Source organism: Thalassophryne amazonica, chromosome 23 (genome assembly GCF_902500255.1).
Source record: "Thalassophryne amazonica chromosome 23, fThaAma1.1, whole genome shotgun sequence".
NCBI classification, from domain to species: Eukaryota; Metazoa; Chordata; class Actinopteri; order Batrachoidiformes; family Batrachoididae; genus Thalassophryne; species Thalassophryne amazonica.
The window spans coordinates 33,082,679-33,103,640 of record NC_047125.1 but is presented as its reverse complement, the minus strand read 5'-3'; the positions used below and the strand labels follow the sequence as shown (position 1 = coordinate 33,103,640).

Sequence of the window (20,962 nt, the reverse complement as noted above, 5' to 3'; positions counted from 1 at the left end):
CACAGGTTCCTCACAAAATAGAGTCATGTTAAGCTTATATAATGATTTTGTGAAAGGTTAAACCACAAGAAGGCACATTTTGACAATTATTGTCTACTTTCACTGATATCGTAGAGATAACGGAAGACTTTGTTTGTTTGGCTTTTAAATTCTGTGGCACAACGGACATTTGAGGACTACTTTGGTGGGGGAAACACCAAATATAAAAGAAGAGAGGAGGAGAACGAGGAGATGTGTGGGGATGTTCAGCTGTGTTCATCGCAATCATCCAACACGGCATCACATTCCCAACTAATGCAGCAGCTAAGACCAAAAAGAAACAGAAGCATGCATCTCACTTTGATCCCAAATTCCATACAGTGAAGCTGTCAAATTATGGGCACAAAAGAAAGAGAGGAGATACAAAGTCAGACTTGTGTAACAAGTATACAGCCTTATACAGGTACATTTTAGAGGTAGAAACCCTACAGCTTTGAGGGGCTCCAGCCCCTCCCCCTTCTGATCAATCATGACCTTTATGCGGGCCCCTGGACCCCCAGCCATGAGCCACGATAGCTATGCTAGCTACGCTTCACAATCACATAATTTGCCTGGCACTAAAATAGTCCTAGCTAGAACCCTGCTGATGATGCTGAGGAAGAAACCTCAAGCAGACCAGACTCAGAGGGGTGAAGTGCGCTATTGAGATGAGCATACAGTCATTGGCAGGAAGTCATAAGGTCCATTTACATGAGCATGCCTTTGCTTCACGCAACAGCACGACCTGTGTCGTGACAATCCCACCCGCAGCTGGATGCCGTTCTTTGTTCTACCAGCTGCAGTAGCACAAAGAACGCGCTCTGCGCTGGACGCTGCATATATAAAATAATTATTTTGTGGCAGATTAATCATTTTTTTCTGCAAATTGGCAGTTGAAAACAGCTCTAATCACATCTTGAATCGCAGAGGAGGCTGCAGCTGGAACCGTTTGCGCACGCCTAACAAGCTGCAGAAAGCATTTCAAGCCATCTAAAAAGGTAATTATAAAACAGTTGTGTGTTCTTTCCTTCTTGTGTGCAGCTGTTAAAGTATGTTTATAACAGATTTAATATCTTGTTATAATCCTTCAGATGAGCTGCACTCTAATATGATCCGCTGACATCACCCCTCGCACTGTTCACTGTTTCTTTACTCTACTTGATGAGCTGCACGTCATGTTGGAGATTAGATCGCACCACATAGCATGACATTTGTGCATGAAAGATTGTTTTGAACATTTCAAAATTCTCTGTGCGCAACAGCACGCACCGGTGCCCCTCTGGCATCCTGTCTGCATCAGTTAAAGACGAGTTTACTCTCCAGCATGACACATCATGACACAGGTCATGATGTGTCGTGAAGCAAAGGCATGAAAATTCAGTAAGGTATGTCTTCTATAATATATCTCAATTCTAAGGTAGAACTCTACTAGTGTATACTAAGGTATATCTAAAAATATCTAAAAAAAAAAGTAAGAGTAGAATACAGTAGAGTCACTTAGGTGCCTGGTCTTGAGAACCAGGAATGGTAGGTTGAAAAGCTTTTTTATCCCATGGGAACTCTCCCTACACACCCAAGTGGCTCAAGAAAATATCATAATAATATATCATAAGAAAACAGATACCATGTATACGAGTGGTCTTTACATAATAAGGGTAATAAACAACATATACAAGAAATATGGTTACTATATAATATTATAAGAGTTAGCTTCTAAAACGTGACTATTAATACAGGAGAAGATTGTAGTACATATACGTATACTTAGTCTGTAGACTAGTAGTAAAATTAAATTATAGCTAGTAGGCTAAGCTAGAAATATGGTTATTTTATTATAGAAACAGAAGCTATGATGTAATATGTTAGGTATCTATCTAAAGTAAACCCTGCTAGCTTACTATAGGAAGACAAAATACATAATCTATATGCTATCAAATGGAAACCTCAAACTAGGTACTATATGTTGATATCTATTAAAGAACCCATAAACTGAAGAATCATTAAAAAAAAAAAAAAAAAAAAAAAATCGACACCATGTAAAATAAAAATGTAAATATGCTCATGTAAATGCCCCTATACAGTGCCCTAGGATGCAGGGTCAGCATCCATCCCTCACATCTTCACCGTGGACTTCAGCAAAATTAAACTTTAACTCTAAACCTGATTCTAACTAGCACACACTTACAGTGCATTATTATGTGCACATACAAGGTGTGTATCAGTCACACAAAGTCTTTCTTTAAAATCAGTACCATATTTTGCAGAGTATAGAACTCAGCCATATGGGGTGTGCAGCCAGTACATTCTGAGTGCCAGTCCCAAGCCCGGATAAATGAGGAGGGTTGCGTCAGGAAGGGCATGCGGCGTAAAACAAGCCAACCAACTATGCAGACTAAGAATCGAATTTCCATACCGGATCAGTCGCGGCCCGGGTTAACAACGTCCGCCACCGGTGCCGTTACCCAACAGGGTGCCGGTGGAAATTGGGCTACTGCTGGGCAAAGACGACGAAGAAGAGGAGGAGAACGTTTCCACAAACAGCGGGAGAAGAAGAAAACTAGAAGGGTAGAAATGAGAGTGGGGACTTTGAATGTTGGTAGTATGACTGGTAAAGGGAGAGAGCTGGCTGATATGATGGAGAGGAGAAAGGTAGACATATTGTGTGTGCAAGAGACCAAGTGGAAGGGAAGTAAGAGCAGGAGCATCGGTGGTGGGTACGTTATTGTACCATGGTGAGGACAGGAAGAGAAATGGTGTTGGGGTCATTTTAAAGGACGAGTATGTTAAAAGTGTGTTGGAGATTAAATGAGCTTCTGACAGGGTGATGAGTGTGAAGTTGGAAATTGAAGGGGTGATGATGAATATCATCAGTGCATATGCCCCACAGGTAGGTGTGAGATGAAGGAGAAAGAAGATTTCTGGAGTGTGTTAGATGAGGTGGTGGAGAGTGTGCCCAAGCATGAAAGAGTGGTGATAGGAGCGGACTTCAATGGTCAAAGTCAAAGTGTACTTTATTGTCAAAAATCTATGTAACAGGATTAGCACAGAAGATTGAAGTTGCGTTTGACCAGTCTCCAATGTGCAGTTAAACTAAACATATAGATAAGACATTGACAATAAACACACACACACACAATGGGCCTCATGTATCAATGTTGCGCACTTGTGGCGTACATTTACAACTTGAAATACACCAAAGTCGCCGTGACATGTATCAAGCAGTGCGCACCTGCCCATTTCTGGCGTACACCTGACGTGATCTTGATAAATGCGGCGGGTGGAAATGATCGTAATTATAATAAATCAATCAATCAATCAATTTTTTTATATAGCGCCAAATCACAACAAACAGTTGCCCCAAGGCGCTTTATATTGTAAGGCAAGGCCATACAATAATTATGTAAAACCCCAACGGTCAAAACGACCCCCTGTGAGCAAGCACTTGGCTACAGTGGGAAGGAAAAACTCCCTTTTAACAGGAAGAAACCTCCAGCAGAACCAGGCTCAGGGAGGGGCAGTCTTCTGCTGGGACTGGTTGGGGCTGAGGGAGAGAACCAGGAAAAAGACATGCTGTGGAGGGGAGCAGAGATCGATCACTAATGATTAAATGCAGAGTGGTGCATACAGAGCAAAAAGAGAAAGAAACAGTGCATCATGGGAACCCCCAGCAGTCTACGTCTATAGCAGCATAACTAAGGAATGGTTCAGGGTCACCTGATCCAGCCCTAACTATAAGCTTTAGCAAAAGGAAAGTTTTAAGCCTAATCTTAAAAGTAGAGAGGGTGTCTGTCTCCCTGATCTGAATTGGGAGCTGGTTCCACAGGAGAGGAGCCTGAAAGCTGAAGGCTCTGCCTCCCTTTCTACTCTTACAAACCTAGGAACTACAAGTAGCCTGCAGTCTGAGAGCAAAAGCGCTCTATTGGGGTGATATGGTACTACGAGGTCCCTAAGATAAGATGGGACCTGATTATTCAAAACCTTATACGTAAGAAGAAGAATTTTAAATTCTATTCTATAATTAACAGGAGCCAATGAGAGAGGCCAATATGGGTGAGATATGCTCTCTCCTTCTAGTCCCCGTCAGTACTCTAGCTGCAGCATTTGAATTAACTGAAGGCTTTTAGGAACTTTTAGGACAACCTGATAATAATGAATTACAATAGTCCAGCCTAGAGGAAATAAATGCATGAATTAGTTTTTCAGCATCACTCTGAGACAAGACCTTTCTGATTTAGAGATATTGCGTAAATGCAAAAAGCAGTCCTACATATTGGTTAATCTGCGCTTTGAATGACATATCCTGATCAAAAATGACTCCAAGATTTCTCACAGTATTACTAGAGGTCAGGGTACTGCCATCCAGAGTAAGGATCGGGTTAGACCCCATGTTTCTAAGATTGTGGGGCCAAGTCAATAACTTCAGTTTTATCGAGTTTAAAGCAGGAAATTAGAGGTCATCCATGTCTTTATGTCTGTAAGACAATCCTGCAGTTTAGCTAATTGGTGTGTGTCCTCTGGCTTCATGGATAGAGTAAAGCTGTGGGATCATCTGCGTAACAATGAAAATTTAAGCAACTACTGTCTAATAATACTGCCTAAGGGAAGCATGTATAAAGTGAATAAATTGGTCCTAGCACAGAACCTTGTGGAACTCCATAGTTAACTTTAGTCTGTGAAGAAGATTCCCCCATTTACATGAACAAATTGTAATCTATTAGACAACTATGATTCAAACCACCGCAGCGCAGTGCCTTTATACCTATGGCATGCTCTAATCTCTGTAATAAAATTTTATGGGCAACAGTATCAAAAGCAGCACTGAGGTCTAACAGAACAAGCACAGAGATGAGTCCACTGTCCCGAGGCCATAAGAAGATCATTTGTAACCTTCACTAATGCTGTTCATGTACTATGATGAATTCTAAAACCTGACTGAAACTCTTCAAATAGACCATATCCTCTGCAGATGATCAGTTAGCTGTTTTACAAACTAACCTTTCAAGAATTTGTGAGGAGAAAAGGAAGGTTGGAGATTGGCCTATAATTAGCTAAGATAGCTGGGTCAGTGATGGCTTTTTAAGTAATGGTTTAATTACTGCCACCTTAAAAGCCTGTGGTACATAGCCAACTAACAAAGATAGATTGATCATATTTAAGATCGAAGCATTAAATAATTGGTAGGGGCTTCCTTGAGCAGCCTGGTAGGAATGGGGTCTAATAAACATGTTGATGGCTTGGAGGAGTAACTAATGAAAATAACTCAGACAGAACAATCGGAGAGAAAGAGTCTAACCAAATACCGGCATCACTGAAAGCAGCCAAAGATAACGATACGTCTTTGGGATGGTTATGAGTAATTTTTCTCTAATAGTTAAAATTTTGTTAGCAAAGAAAGTCTGAAGTCATTACTAGTTAAAGTTAATGGAATACTCCAGCTCAATAGAGCTCTGACTCTTTGTCAGCCTGGCTACAGTGCTGAAAAGAAACTGGGTTGTTCTTATTTTCTTCAATTAGTGATGAGTAGAAAGATGGTCCTAGCTTTACGGAGGGCTTTTTTATAGAGCAACAGATCTTTTTCCAGGCTAAGTGAAGATCTTCTAAATTAGTGAGACGCCATTTCCTCTCCAACTTACAGGGTTATCTGCTTTAAGCTACGAGTTGTGAGTTATACCACAGAGTCAGACACTTCTAGATTTAAAGCTCTCTTTTCAGAGGAGCTAACAGCATCCAAAGTTGTCTCAATGAGGATGTAAAATATTGACGAGATACTCTAGCTCCCTTACAGAGTTTAGGTACGACTCTGCACTGTGTTGGTATATGGCATTAGAGAACATAAAGAAGGAATCATATCCTTAAACCTAGTTACAGCGCTTTCTGAAAGACTTCTAGTGTAATGAAACTTATTCCCCACTGCTGGGTAGTCCATCAGAGTAAATGTAAATGTTATTATTAAGAAATGATCAGACAGAAGGGGGTTTTCAGGGAATACTGTTAAGTCTTCTATTTCCATACCATAAGTCAGAACAAGATCTAAGATATGATTAAAGTGGTGGGTGGACTCATTTACTTTTTGAGCAAAGCCAATAAAGTCTAATAATAGATTAAATGCAGTGCTGAGGCTGTCATTCTCAGCATCTGTGTGGATGTTAAAATCGCCCACTATAATTATCTTATCTGAGCTAAGCACTAAGTCAGACAAAAGGTCTGAAAATTCACAGAGAAACTCACAGTAACGACCAGGTGGACGATAGATAATAACAAATAAAACTGGTTTTTGGGACTTCCAATTTGGATGGACAAGACTAAGAGTCAAGCTTTCAAATGAATTAAAGCTCTGTTCTGGGTTTTTGATTAATTATAAGCTGGAATGGAAGATTGCTGGCTAATCCTCCGCCCCGGCCCGTGCTACGAGCATTCTGACAGTTAGTGTGACTCGGGGGTGTTGACTCATTTAAACTAACTATTCATCCTGCTGTAACCAGGTTTCTGTAAGGCAGAATAAATCAATATGTTGATCAATTATTATATCATTTACTAACAAGGGACTTAGAGAGAGAGACCTAATGTTTAACAGACCACATTTAACTGTTTTAAGTCTGTGGTGCAGTTGAAGGTGCTATATTATTTTTTCTTTTGAATTTTTATGCTTAAATAGATTTTGCTGGTTATTGGTAGTCTGGGAGCAGGCACCGTCTCTACGGGGATGGGGTAATGAGGGGATGGCAGGGGGAGAGAAGCTGCAGAGAGGTGTGTAAGACTACAACTCTGCTTCCTGGTCCCCAACCCTGGATAGTCACGGTTTGGAGGATTTAAGAAAATTGGCCAGATTTCTAGAAATGAGAGCTGCTCCATCCAAAGTGGGATGGAGTGCCGTCTCTCCTACAAGACCAGGTTTTCCCCAGAAGCTTTGCCAATTATCTATGAAGCCCACCTCATTTTTTGGACACCACTCAGACAGCCAGCAATTCAAGGAGAACATGCGGCTAAACACTGTCACTCCCCGGTCAGATTGGGGAGGGGCCCAGGAGAAACTACAGAGTCCGACATTGTTTTTGCAAATTACACACACGATTTAATGTTAATTTTAGTGACTCCTCACGATTGGCGTAACCGGGTGTCATTCAATGTCGCCTGCTCTGGCCCCCGGAAGACAATTGACTATGGTTGCTGGTGTCGCTAACTCACATTTCTCAAAAACAGAGTCGCCAATAACCAGAGTTTGATCCTCGGCGGGTGTGTCGTCGAGTGGGGAAAAACGGTTAGAGATGTGAACGGGTTGGCGTGTACACGGGGCTTCTCGTTAGGGCTACGCTTCCTCCTCACAGTCACCACAAGTCGGGCCTGCTTTCCCGGCTGCTCGGGATCTGCCAGGGGGGAACTAACGGCGGCTAAGCTACCTTGGTCCGCACCGACTACAGGGGCCTGGCTAGCTGTAGAATTTTCCACGGTGCGGAGCCGAGTCTCCAATTCGCCCAGCCTGGCCTCCAAAGCTACGAATAAGCTACACTTATTACAAGTACCGTTACTGCTAAAGGAGGCCGAGGAATAACTAAACATTTTACACCCAGAGCAGAAAAGTGCGGGAGAGACAGGAGAAGCCGCCATGCTAAATCGGCTAAGAGCTAGTAGCTACGCTAAGCTAGCGGATTCCTAAAAACACGCAAAGTGAATAATGTGTAAATAATTTAGAGGTGATTCAGCAGAAGGAGTGCTTTAGTTAAGGCACGTAAAGATTACACTGGGAAACAAATCGTAATCTAGATAACTAGATCAATCTAACTGCGCAGATTAAACAGCTAACAGATACAGAAAAACAGGAACAGGAAGTGATACAATACCGCAGTGAGAGCCAACCACCAATAAACACGCCCATAAATATTCAGGGACATCCGCTTCAGACACACTCTCATTTTACGACATGGAAGCCAGGAAGACGGCAATGAAAAAGAACGTCCACCAATCACGACGCGTGCCAATAGAGCGTTCAAAAGCGGCTGTCGTATCAATTGTTTTGTAGTATATAAAGTGTTACAGTGGTCCTCATTAATCGCTGGAGTTACGTCTAAAAAAATAGCCTGTAATACGCGAAACCGCGACGTAGTCAGCGTTATTTTTTACAATTATTACAGACGTTTCAAAGCTGTAAAACCCCTGTAAAACCACTTTATACACTTTCTCAATCAGGCATGAACATTTTCTCACTTTTCTCTCGTGTGTAAACACTCTCAAAGTTCAAACCTTAGTAGGAAAATAATACCAAACTGTTTGAGGCCAAACATTTGTTTGAGAAATAAAAATAGAACGTTTTCCTATAAATAATTATGATGGCATTTAGAACTAACGATTAATTTTAACGATCAACGAACGAGGTCGGACACATAAGAAATTATTAATAGTGACTGACCAGTATGTCACAGATCGGGCCTCTGTGTCCTGACGCTGTGCGCCTTTTCCCACTCACATCTCGCTGCTGCAGGTGTTTGTTTCCCGGGTGACAAACACAGTTATGAGTAGTTGTTGGCGCTCTTTTCCTCTTCTGGGCAGCAAGATTCTTATAAACAGATACGCAGAACACAGAACACTGTAAAAAAAAAAAAGGCACGCAAAATTGGACTAAATACTCCGCGAGACTCCGAGGCCACGACAGGTGAACGGTGTTATAGCGAGGGACCACTGTATTCTCTTTTCACATGTCAATAATTCTTGACGTCGATATTTGCTCGCTCAATTAATAAGACACGCCTAATCTGTCAGATTTCTTTATTTTTTAAATGTATTTCTGTATTTATTTTATTGTGACAACCGAATGGAGACGACAAAACCTGGTTGCAGCACGGGCGAATTAAGGGAATGACGAAACTACAGTTGTTATTATCAATTTCATTGTCTAAAACGATCACACCACATGAAGTTAGCTCAGCGCTGCTCTGTCTTTGCAGTCAGCGCTGGTGACCACAGATCGTGCTCCATAACAATCCCGCAACAGCGGGATTTGTATTGATTATTATGTAGTATAATCAGGAAAGTGTTATTTATGTAACATATGCATTGATTTGTATAATGGCACTGTTTATCATGTTGATCATCTTCATTTTTATGTGGATTCCAGTGCTGGTTCATTTTGGTGTATAATTTACGCCACCTCCTCGACCTGGTGTATATTTTCAGCACAGCGTACGCCAACGACCACATTGATCAATGCCAAGTAGTGCAGCCTTTTTGGCGTACACCCCATATACGCTCAAATATCGCCGTACGCAACGTTGATACATGAGGCCCAATGTGCAGTAAAAAAGACTAACATACTGATATAGACATGTACAATAAATACACACACACACAAATCACACAGCAGCAGAAGTACAATCAGTGGACATACAGGTTAAGTGCAATAGTGCAGATGCAGTATGTAAGGTGCAAAGAGTAAAGTGCAAGTGACATGGTGAAATGAAGTGTTCATGGAGTGTTCTTCAGTGTGTTGATGAGTCTGATGGCTTGTGGAAAGAAGCTGTTTCCCAGTCTGCTTGTGCGGCACTGCATGCTGCGGTAGCGCTTCCCTGATGGTAGTAGGGAGAACAGTTTGTGTGCTGGGTGAGTGGGGTCTTTGGTCCTCATCACCTTTCAGAGGTGATGAGGAAGTAATGGGTAGATATGGTATCAAGGATAGGAATGGTGAAGGACAGATGGTAGTTGATTTTGCAAAAAGGATGGAAATGGCTGTGGTGAACACCTACTTTAAGAAAAGGGAGGAGCACAGGGTGAGATATAAGAGTGGGGGAAGGTGCACACGGGTGGACTACATTCTTTATAGGAGACGCATGCTAAAAGAAATCAGAGACTGTAAGGTGGTGGCAGGAGAGAGTGTCATCAGACAGCATAGGATGGTTGTTTGTAGGATGACTTTAGAGGCAAAGAAGAAGAAGAAGAAGAAGAAGAAGAGAGAGAGCTCAACAAAGGATCAGATGGTGGAAGCTGAAGAAGGAAGACTGTTGTGTGAAATTTAGCGAGCAAATGAGAGAAGCACTGGTTGGAGGGGAAGCAATTTTGGACAACTGGAAAAGTACTGCAGATGTGGTGAGGGAGACAGCTAGGACAGTACTGGGTATGACATCTGGACAGTGGAAGGAAGACAAGGAGACTTGGTGGTGGAATGAAAAGGTCCAGGAAAGCATAAGGAGGAAGAGGTTGGTGAAAACGTTTTGGGATAGTCGGAGAGATGAAGAAAGTAGACAGGAGTACAAGGAGATGCGGCGTAAGGTGAAAAGAGAAGTGGCAAAAGTGAAGGAAAAGGCATATTGCGAGCTGTACAAGAAGTTGAATAGTAAGGAAGGAGAAAAGGACTTGTACCGATTGGCCAGACAAAGGGACAAAGCTGGAAAGGATGTGCAGCAGGTTAGAGTGGTAAAAGATGCACATGGTAATGTGCTGACAAGTGAGGAGTGTGTGCTGAGAAGGTGGAGGGAATATTTTGAAGAGCTGATGAATAAAGAAAATGAGCGAGAGAAAAGGCTGGATGATGTGGTGAGAGTAAATCAGGAAGTACAAGAGATTAGTAAGGAAGAAGTGAGGGCTGCTTTGAAGAGGATGAAGAGTGGAAAGGCAGTTGGTCCAGATGACATCCCAGTGGAGGCATGGAAATGTCTAGGAGAGACAGCAGTAGAGTTTCTAACCAGATTGTTTAATAAAATCTTGGAAAGTGAGAGGATGCCTGAGGAGTGGAGACGAAGTGTGCTGGTTCCTATTTTCAAGAACAAGGGTGATGTGCAGAGCTGCAGTAACTACACAGGCATAAAGCTGATCAGCCACAGCATGAAGTTATGGGAAAGAGTAGTAGAAGCTAGGCTTAGAAAACAGGTGAAGATCTGTGAGCAGCAATATGGTTTCATGCCGAGAAAGAACACTACAGATGCAATGTTTGCTCTGAGAATACTGTTGGAGAAGTACAGAGAAGGCCAGAAAGAGTTACATTGTGTGTTTGTGGACTTAGAAAAAGCTTATGATAGGGTGCCAAGAGAAGAGCTGTGGTAATGTATGAGGAAGTCTGGAGTGGCAGAGAAGTATGTTAGGGTAGTGCAGGACATGTACAAGAATAGTGTGACAGCAGTGAGATGCGCAGTCAGAATGACAGACTCATTCAAGGTGGAGATGAGATTACACCAAGGATCAGCTCTGAGCCCTTTCTTGTTTGCAGTGGTGATGGACAGGTTGATGGATGAGATCAGACAGGAGTCCCCATGGACTATGATGTTTGCAGATGACACTGTGATCTGTAGTGAGTAGAGAGCAAGTTGAGTCTAGTCTGGAGAGGTGGAGATATGCTTTGGAGAGAAGGGGAATGAAAGTCAGTAGAATCAAGACTGGGTACATGTGTGTGAATGAGAGGGAGCCCAGTGGAATAGTGCAGTTACAAGGAGTAGAAGTGGTGAAAGTAGATGAGTTTAAATACTTGGGGACAACTGCTCAAAGTAATGGAGAGTGTGGTAGAGAGGTGAAGAAGAGAGTGGCAGGCAGGATGGAGTGGGTGGAGAAAGGTGGCAGGAGTGATTTGTGACCGAAGAATATCAGCAAGAGTGAAGGAGAAAGTTTACAAGACAGCAGTGAGACCAGCTATGTTGGACAGCTTAGAGATGGTGGCACTAACAAAAAGACAGGAGGCGGAGCTGGAGGTGGCAGAACTGAAGATGTTGAGATTCTCTTTGGGAGTGACAAGAATGGACAAGATTAGGAATGAACATATCAGAGGGACAGCTCAGGTGGGACGGTTTGGAGACAAAGTCAGAGAGGCGAGATTGAGATGGTTTGGACATGTGCAGAGGAGGGACCCAGGGTATATAGGGAGAAGGATGCTGAGGATGGAGCCACCAGGCAGGAGGAGAAGAGGGATGCCAAAGAGGAGGTTTATGGATGTGCTGAGGGAGGACATGCAGGTGGTTGGTTTGACAGAGGAAGATACAGAGGACAGGGTGAGATAGAAACGACTGACCTGCTGTGGCGACCCCTAACGGGAACAGCCGAAAGACAAAGAAGATTTTGCAGAGTATAGAGTAGCACTTTTTTCTGTATGTTTCAGCATTTCCTTGTGAGCAACTTTAACAATGGATAGGAATTCAGTAGCATGTGCACACCACAGTTTATGCTGTTACTTAACACAAGGACAACATACTGGATGTTATATGACACAGTTTGGACAGAAAAAAAATGATCAGATGAACACAGATGTAGATGTGAAAAGTGGATTTTTTTTGTTTTGTTTTTTTTTTTTTTGCAGGAAGTCCTCAGCCTGTGGTGTGTACCAAAAGGAAAAGATGGATAAACAAGATGGAAAAATAAATGTGCATGTTGCTTAATGTTATTTGAAGCAGGTGAACACGGATTACAGGACCACAGCAATAGAAAATAAAAGGTGAGTAATTTTTTAACCAGATATTTAATTTGGAATTTCTGTCCATTGCTGTAGTATATTTTTTATTGTTGGCGTTTATTCTTTTGCAATATTCTGTTTAGTGTATTGACTCCCGAGAAAGACCTATAAAATTAGTTATTACTGTATTATTACTGAACATGATTTTTTTTCTGTATGCAAGTCGCAACAAAAAGTAAAAAAAAAAACCCTGTTATTTATCCTCCAGAAAATGCAGTAATCCTACTGACAAATTGCTGAACTGTGAAAAACAGGAGGTAGTTGTTGGTCATGTGATTTGTTTGAGTTCTTTCTGCAAATCATGTAATGGTGTGTATGTTGAACTGAAAATATTTCAACTAGAACCTCGAGTGAAACACGTGACTTGTCTTCGGGGGGGGGGGGGGCATATGTCCTTAACAACAGCATAAGGGAGACACAACCAGCAAAAGTGGCTCCAGTTTCATTATGTCAGCAGTTACTCAGTCATCCTCATCTGTGTTCTCGCTACAGACAGGATGTGAAACAACATGTGAGACACCATCTGGATGCACTGTAGAATTTGTGTCCTGTTGCAGCACACTGAGGTGAAACGTATTATGTGTTTGTTTTAAAGTCTGGATGGTCAGGAAGAACTCAGCTGCAGTTCAGGATCAGTAAACTTCAAAACAATCACTGGGGGAATAACGCGTGAGTGAAATCAAGCAGAGAAGACATTTGTCACCACACCACCAGAAGACCCCAGGGTACTTCACCGTCAAATCTCACCGGTACCAACAGTCATGATGAACTGACAGCCTATCAGACCTACAGCACCCCCTACCTGTCAGCAGTGGTCTTAGTGGAGAATACTGACACAGGTGATGAGAGGCATGTCACACCAATCACGGCTGAAGTCCCAATCAGGACCTTAAAGCAGTGCAACCAGACCAGGAAGCTTAAAACTGTAAACATCTCCATAATCCAACAACTTCAAAGAGTTCAGGTCTGATTCCAGAACCAAACTTTAGCACAGCATTGCTCTGCTTACCTCCCACGCTGCTTCCGACCCAAGTTCAAGTTTCAGCACCAGAGTCCAAGCGAGTGGAGAATGTTGACACTGGACCCGGGACCCAGAAGAGGGCTTCACAAAGACAGCCATGAAAATCACCCCTCCCCTTCAGAACAACCGCACGCTGTGTTAGCGCACGCTGGCTTGCAGTGGAACTGGTTTGTGGGAATTTCTTCCGGGTGTCACACGTATGTCAGGACTGACCATACTGCTAGGCGTGGCCAAGATATGTTGCATAACAGCATGTGTTCAAGTTCCTTCTGCTACAAAGCCCAGACTCTAATGTGTCCTCTCTGACGATGATGACTGCAGACAGACAGCTGAAAGGGGAAGTCACAAGAAGCGGCAATCATTCAGCTTATTTTGTCAAAGAAACACAAACTGCAGTTCAGATGATGATGAAACACCAGCTGTACCATTGTAGCACACGAACCGCTGACCTTCCCCATACCAGATATTCATCCACTGAGACGCTTCAATAAACAAAACACGTGCCAGTACTAGAATGTCGGGTATGACCGCCGAGAGTTTTACACCACAGTCCAGGGTAAGCAGTCCGTGCTGTCACGCCTACCCACCACCCTGACTGCCTGACAGCTCAGAACAAATCTACACAGGCAAAGGAGTGGGTGGACCACGGCCAAAGCCAAAGAATGTGAACTGATAACGAGACCTATAAAGCAGAACGATCAAAGAGGCACAAATCATCTGTTCCTCCCACCATCAGTCTGACGCCAAACATTTAACGCTTGGTCTTAACAATGAAAAGTTTCTATTCTGTCCATCTGACAGGCAATCAGGACTAAAGCTATAAGGAACACTCAGGATGTGTTTACACGTCACTGATGTAAACAATCCTTTAACCGCTTCTAAACCTAATGAACAACAAGGTTACTGCGGCTATCTGGTGCCAGCGGATTGTTCTTTTTGTAAATTTCACAATTCTGAGGTCCAACCTGCTGGTTCATACTTCAGTATTAGAAACACTTTGTATGAAGTAGGGCTACTCAGTTTGAGGCCCACAGGCCAGGTTTTGGTGGGGAAGAGGTGCTAGACTAATAAAATCTTGGGAAGTGAACATCTGAAAGAGTGTAAGCTCCCTACCTGGAGAGGCGGCCTCCCCATCCAGCAGGTTGTCATCCTCTGTGGTGTGGAAGTCCATGATGACACCGGCTCCATCCAGCAGCTCCTCGTCACTGCTGGCACTGGCGATGCTGTTGTAACTGTTTCTGCAGTAGCCTCTGTGGTACAGCTGCTCCGACTCCATTTAGCAACACGCCGATGCCCTAGACGACAAGGAGAGGAGGAAGGAGGGGAGCGGCACAGAAACACAAACCAAACCGTGAAGTGACGAGGCTTTATGCCGTAACCCGTTACAAGGCGGAGTGAGCGAGTTGACTGACAAATGTGCACAAGTGCAGAGAGGGACCAGCACAGAGTGAAGGAGTGTGTGTGTGTGTGGGGGGGGGGGGGGGGGGGGGGGGGCTTTCCAAAATCACATCATAATCATGTACACTGGAAAATGAAGAGAAAAAAAAACAGTACAGTATGTTACAGTACCCCACGCCATATTTAAAGTTACAAAAAACACATTTCTGCTAACAGAACAGTGTACTTTGAATGGCAATTGCCATATTCTATAATTTGACAACTTAATAATAGGTTATGTTGGCATTTTATGATTTCTGGACCAAAGCAGGTGCAGTGCTGCTGGCAACTAATTTCTTACTTCATCTGAGGTGTGCAATGTTGTCATTAACACAAAACAATAACATGCTTATGCAGGGCAAGAAAAATCAGTTTATGCAATAGATAGAAAATTAACCCAAATCATTCACATTTTGATGGGAGAAAAACATGAAAAAAATAAGCCTGCTTTGACATGGTACAGCTAACCTTCACCGCATCATGGTAACTGAAATTACTTACTTTATGTACAAGTGAGTATTTGCTCTTACAATTTCCAATACTATTCTCCCCATTTCTAAAAATGCATGTTTGATCTAAATCAGTCCACGATAATGCAGGACGAGCAATCATTTTTGTGAAATTCAAGAAGTGGCCATAAAATCTGACCTTTAACACTGAACATGACCGTGAGCACAACTTTTAATATGGTAACAACAGGGGAACAGTTTATACAAGACTGGCAACTCTATGGTAACAGAATTACAATCAGAGCAATTTTTAAATTGCAAGCTGAAATATGGCCAGATTTTGCTGAAACTGAAGTTCTGTTACCATGGAGATTTACCCAAAACAGACCATAACTGTAGGAGCAGAGTCACGTTATTGAATTGCTGATGGATGACGGATGACAGATGGATGCCACACTGTGTATCAGCTTACTGTGCTTTCAGATGGAGTTTCCTGGCTAACTGATAATCTTACAGGACAAAATCTGAGAACTGCCCCAAATACAGATGTTTAACTTTTGAGTCATAACAGGAGACCAACAACAAAAAAAGGTCCACAAATAAACAAATAATGAGTGAAAATGCCAAAAACACTGGACAACACTCAGTGTGTCTCCTACAATAATCTATTCACCCTCCCACAGCGACAAAACAGCTAGAAAAGCATTTTCAACTTTTTTGACTTCGGGGTTTTATTTATGAGATCATATTTTCAATTTCAGCTGTTTTACAGGAACGCTGGTATGAATATAATGTGATTCTTGACGGCCGAAAGCAAAAAATAAAGATCAATATGCAGCACATCACCTGCTCTGTAATGTCACCACCCTGTGGAGAATGTGGAAATTACACCAAAATGTAATCTGATCTCAACAGGCCACGTAGAGTCTTAAAAATTAAGATATCTACCAGGCTGCCATCCTACATTCTGGCTGCCTCCCCAAAGCAACAGAAAAATAAAAGCTACATATCCCTCGTCTCATGGTACTGAAATGTTTGCCATGTTTAAGAGTAACCTTCCACTTCAGACGTGAGGCGTTACAGTGAGTCACTCGTCTCCACTAAATTATTTCAGAAACAATGTTCTGACAGTGATACAACACATCACTTTTCCAAACGCCAGCAGGGAAATTAAAGACATTAATTCCTTGCCAGCATAAACACCATAATGTACAGAGGGAAGTGGACAGATCGACTTTCTCTGAGGCAACACAATCACACAGATTCACTGTGAGACAGGGCGACATCAAATCAGTGCAGACAGGAAACACAATGCAGCGTCTCTGCCATCGTTCCCATGATGTCCACATCATCACACAATATTTTCTCTGTCATTAATTATCTTGTTAGGGCACAGACATCATGTTTTCATAATTATGCCAACATTTTCAAACTAATTTAAAAATATAAACATCTATACAAAAAAGACAGATATACAGCACGTATATTCATACAAACACCTGATGTGTGTGATTCACAAAGATTAGCTTCATTAACTTCCCAGTATCTCATCCAACAAAGAATTCAATCAATACATATGAGAATAAATAGAGAGACAGATGGATATACCTCTCTAGAGATATTCTAGATATCATAGGTGTGATTGGCAAAGGACAAGAAAAGCAGGAAACTATACGGCACACCTACCTTGACACGGCGACCCCACCCCACACCCCCGACACACACACAGTGATATTACCTCAATACATTTAATAAAATGCAGTGCACATTGAATTGACTCTGTGTCCGCTATCAATAGTAGTACTGGGAAAGGATGAACCTGTCCCAATACTCCTGTCCAGGGTCACATACAGACAAACAAACAGCTACACCCACAGTCAATTTAGAGTCACCAAATTCATCAAACAAGCATGTCTTTGGATGTGGGAGGAACACAGAGAGAACACGCAAACTCCACACAGAAAGGTCACAGGTTGGAATCGATCCCATGACCTTCTTGCTGTGAGGCAACAGTGCTAACCACTAATCCACCCTGTTGCTGCTTTTGTGGTCATTAAAAAAAAAAAAAAACAAGTGGGTCACTTCAGGCGTGCCAATTCCTGCTGCGTTAATGCTAACAGAAGCAAATTAATGTGTTAGAGCAGGGGTAGGCAACCTGTTCCAGAAAAAGCCATGAGGGTGCAGGTTTTCTTTGCAGCCGCTGACTCCACCAGGTGATTTTACTGATTAATATCACTTTGAGCAGATGGAATCAGTTAATCAGTGAAATCACCTGGTGGAGTCAGTGGCTGCAAAGAAAACCTGCACCCTCATGGCTCTTTCTGGAACAGGTTGCCTACCCCTGTGTTAGAGGGAGAATGTGTGTTAAATGTGGAATTATCTTTTTACAAACGCGACACTCGAATTCAATCAGGCTTGACGTTTCTTTCTGCTGGCGTTGTTTGATAACTATAATTATGAGTCTGGAGCACACATCCTCGTGCTTTCCCTCATTACTCTCTTTAAGTTAAACAAAACAAAACAATAATTATGTCAGGCAGACGGGCAGGCTGGAGGTGGATTTCACTTTGGAATTTGAGCACAGAGCTGAGATGAGAAGAGGGGGTGTGGCTTTGTGTGTGACACGATAAGGGTATCATCAACAAAACAACAAAGCAGAGTCCAGTGATGTTACGCAACTATCTGAGCCGCCAGAAACCACATCGCCCTCCCACTGGTCACTATGGAGGCGTTACCCAGGCGACTGTTGCCGGGATGTGACTCAGCATTTTGCCTTCCCACAAATAATCAGACTCACCGTGAAAACGGACAATAAAGTGTGCACACGTCCTGTACAAACAGCAGGGGGCCAACATATTTATCGCAGTGCAACATGCAACATGACAAGGAGCCAATCAGAAGCCAAAGTAATAAAACAACACACATGCGTGTTTGTCTCAGCAAATATGACAAATTTATCAACAAACAATTATATTTACCACTGAGTAATCTGGTTTTTAACTCTCTGAATAACTGTTAGGCAGCTCGTGCAGGTTTTAAGTGCCAGTGAAGAAAAAGTCAACTGGAAAGAAAAAACTGCTAACAAAAAAAATGTTTTCTGGAGACCACATACCTCCACTCAGGCCGCACAATCCTCTAAGCAGGTCTGATTTGATTCATACAAAAAAAAAAAAAAATATCACCCTCTTCCAGACCACATTCTGCAACTACAGCACTGTGCAAAAATATTAAGCTGGAAAAATATCTTTCATAAAGCAAAGACATAGAAAAGAAACAACAAAAACCTTCTTTATTTTATGACAGAGTGCTGATGAACAAAATTAAAAACTAAATGAATACTAAATTATTGTGGGTAAACTACCATGTGGTATGACAAGCGCATGATCCGAACCAAATCATGAGTTACTGATTATTACATAATTTGTTACTGTTATGGAGCTGCGCTAATAAACAAACATCTAAAACCTCATTAGCAGAAGGAAAAATGACCGTTTTCTGAAAGGAGTTTGACGAGCGAGTGAATAGAGGGATGGATGGTAGATCGAGAACACTGCGGCTCAGTTTGTCACCAAATAAACAATGACAGCTCTTGAAGAAGCAGCAGAGCCTGTATTTTTGTGACACCAGTCAGTGGTGCCGTTAATTCCGTCTCTACTGTAAGAAACTGTGAAGAACATGATAAAGTTGCCATATTTGCTGTTTTTGTTGTGACTGCAACCTTATTGCCCTTAAACATATTCAAACAGTTATAATGTAGATAAAAAAAAACATCAAGTCTGGTGCACTGGTCCACGCATGGCCACATCCACCACACCACAGAACCAACCAGGGTACTAGATGGCAACCACCGAGGCAGACAACCAATCCCTCTATGCCTCTTGAAATTAACCATCTGTCAGCAGCAGCCAGGTGGAATGTGGGCGTGTGCTTGGCCTTTGTCTCCTGGTTCACACACATAGAAATGTACCACAATGCCAAAATGTCATAGTTGACATTCCCTCACAAAGCCAATGATACTCCTCATCTGAGTCTCCCACTCACCTCAGTGCAGTTATCCAACTTGTTATCTCCCACTAATCAATATTTGGGGGGGGGGGGGGTAAATTGGATGCCAAAAACGTGAGTGGGACACTGATAAGTATATTAAGAGTTTGCATTTCACAGCATCCTTTGTGAATTATTTTACCCTTTGCTGGCATTATATATTGCTTTTTAAAAATAACAACAAATGTAAAAAAAAATAAATAAACAACAAATGTAAAAGCAGCACTTTGATATTAAGAGATCAATCTGCAGGAAAATGAAGCCTTCAAAATGAAATGTATGAATGACAAAATATGACCAGGACTACAACTTCTAACACTGAAAACAACAAGAGCACAAATATTTCAAAAGCCAGAGCATATATAAGTAGATAAGAAGCAGTTTTAGAGTAAAACTAACCCTGTGTTTTAACTCTTTTTCTGTCTGCCACTGAAAATACTCAAAAGCTAATGAACCACAGTTCACATATTTGGAGAAAAATACTGGTGGCATTAAAAGAAAGACCCTTAAATCTGATCACTTTCCTACATCATGTCATGTTGTGTACATTCCGTCTGACTTTCAAAAATATACGAAAAAAATATAAAAAATATACTCATATGTTTAATTTAGGTTTCAGATTAAAAATAAAGTTCTGCAATTCTGATTAGTATGATCATGTGGATAAGAACATGGATTATAAAATAGCAGACAATATGACAACTGTGATTGATAACTTATTAGAATGTATAACTATTGAAATATGTGAAGAAAAAAGCAAAAATGTATTAGTCAGCTGTATATATAGAGCACCAGGATCTAGTATTGAAACATTCACTGACTGTATGGGAAAAATGTTCTCAAAAACTAATCAAAAAACTGTGTTCATTTGTGGTGACTTAAATATTGATCTGCTCAATCCAAATAAGCATAAAATAACAGATGAATTTATCAGTATAATGTACAGTATGAGTTTATATCCAAAAATCACCAGGCCAAGCAGAATTACATCCCATAGTGCTACCTTAATTGATAATATATTCAGCAATGATATTGAGAATAACACTGTGAGTGGATTATTAATCAATGACATTAGTGATCATCTACCAGTTTTCATCGTTTATAATAGAAACCATCGGCGGAATCAGCCAGAGGAGAAAATAAAATACAGGCGAGTGCGGATAGAGGAAAACATGAACACACTAAAGAAGGATTTACAGGAGCAAAACTGGGAAAAGGTATACAGTGAAAGTGATGTTGATAGTGCATATGAAACTTTTTTACAAATATTTACATCATTATATGATAAAAATTGTCCAATTAAACAAGACTACAGAAAACAAAAAATCCAAGCTCGACCATGGATGACGAAAGGGTTACGAAATGCATGTAATAAGAAAAATACACTGTATAGAGAATTCATAAAACTAAAGACTAAAGAGGCAGAAAATAGATATAAGAAATACAAAATAGATTAACTAATATTATACGGGTATGTAGGAAGGAATATTATAGTAACATATTATATAATAACAAAAACAATATTAAAGGAATATGGGATATATTAAATAGCATTATCAAAAATGGTAATAA

The 20,962-nt window shown here is 41.5% G+C and overlaps 1 protein-coding gene across 4 annotated transcripts in view; it reads right to left on the bottom strand.

Annotated features, from left to right (window-relative positions):
• clcn3 (chloride channel 3) overlaps positions 1-20,962 on the bottom strand; it is a 45,867-nt gene that overhangs the window by 21,836 nt on the left and 3,069 nt on the right. For 3 of the 4 annotated variants that reach the window (XM_034164169.1, XM_034164172.1, XM_034164171.1), the window contains exon 2: positions 14,574-14,755. In XM_034164169.1, coding sequence (XP_034020060.1) covers positions 14,574-14,736 — 163 coding nt within the window. In that variant the 5' untranslated portion in view covers positions 14,737-14,755. Of the gene's footprint in view, positions 1-13,448; positions 13,612-14,573; positions 14,756-20,962 lie in introns of those variants that run through there. The other variant, XM_034164173.1, reaches the window with a different exon arrangement.